At 52.3% G+C, this 1,173-nt stretch overlaps 1 protein-coding gene across 1 annotated transcript; it reads right to left on the bottom strand.

The window, feature by feature from the left end:
* On the bottom strand, window positions 1–819 carry LOC125189148 (lectin-like). Its single transcript, XM_048086396.1, has one exon. The coding sequence runs from the start codon at window positions 817–819 to the stop codon at window positions 1–3; it is 819 nt and encodes a 272-aa protein (XP_047942353.1).
* Between the last annotated feature and the right edge of the window lie 354 nt (window positions 820–1,173).

The raw sequence follows: 1,173 nt of genomic DNA, 5'->3' as shown, positions 1-1,173 counted from the left end.
TCAAGCAACCTTGCGGATACGGGCGGCGGCGGCGGCGGTTCTGGTGATGGTGAAATCCCAGGAGATGACTTCATGGCGGGCGACAAAAACCCCAGTGGAGGCAGAGAGTCCTACTTGAACTCTCGCCTGTAGAAGGCTCTTCAAGTCATAAACCTTACTCACCTCAGTCCTCCTCCCGCCGGCGGTGACGACGACGACGGTGATCGTCTTTGTGGCGGCGACGTAGCTGATGTCGGCGGTGACCTCCTCCCCGACCAGCCCCTCGGGGATAATCGTGGCCGTATCGGACCTAATCGACTCGAAGTTGATCCCCACGTGGGGCCCCTCCGGGTCCACTTCCGGGTTCGGGTATATGTCGAATTCTACTGCAAAGAGGTTGGGCGTGTACCCTATGTACTCGTAGATCCCGAGGTTCTCGCCAAAGGAGGCACTCGGGATCTGGGACCCCACCGGGGCGATGAAGAAGGCGAGGCCTTCCGCGGCCGCGGTGGCGCCCGTGTTTGGTCGGATGAAGAATTTCACGGTGGTTGTGAAGTCGGCGTCCGACCACCCGGGCATGTCGCCGAATGTGAACGGCACGGAGTGCATGGCCCGGCCGACGTTGTTTAGGACGGCTTCGCCGTCAGGTCTGGTGGCGGTGAGCTGGAGGTAGGTCGAGTCCGCACGGATGTGGGTGTTGCCTTGGTAGGTTAAGGTGGCCGGCTTCACTCCGTCGTTGAAGGTGTAGTTGAAGGACTGCGTTACCGACTGTGATCGTGCAGTGTTTGCGAGGACGAGGACGAGGAAGAGGGGAATTAGGGTTTGAAGAAACTTGGCCATGGTGATATTAGGTAGCTAGGGTTAGGGTTTTGCCTTTGAGATTGTGGGTACTTGGTTTCTCTCTTGACCCCCTATTTATACTAGTTTTAGTACTACCAATATCATGCATTGCATTATAGTCGCAATTCGTACTAAATTCAAATGTACTACTTGTCAATATGCCAATGTAAAATGAGATCTTATCCTCTTGAGATCAACTAATTAATTAACTAATACTCATATAAACAATTACTACAACGTTTATTGTGTTCCAAATCAAAGATTCAATCCTCCGCATTGACCGGCTGTCGCACTAATTAAATCCATCTATTACCATCTTCCTAGAGTTGAAGTACTAGTGACCATTTGTTAATT

The sequence above is a fragment of the Salvia hispanica genome, chromosome 1, assembly GCF_023119035.1.
Source record: "Salvia hispanica cultivar TCC Black 2014 chromosome 1, UniMelb_Shisp_WGS_1.0, whole genome shotgun sequence".
Classification (NCBI taxonomy): Eukaryota; Viridiplantae; Streptophyta; class Magnoliopsida; order Lamiales; family Lamiaceae; genus Salvia; species Salvia hispanica.
This window is presented reverse-complemented; position numbering and strand designations above follow the sequence as displayed.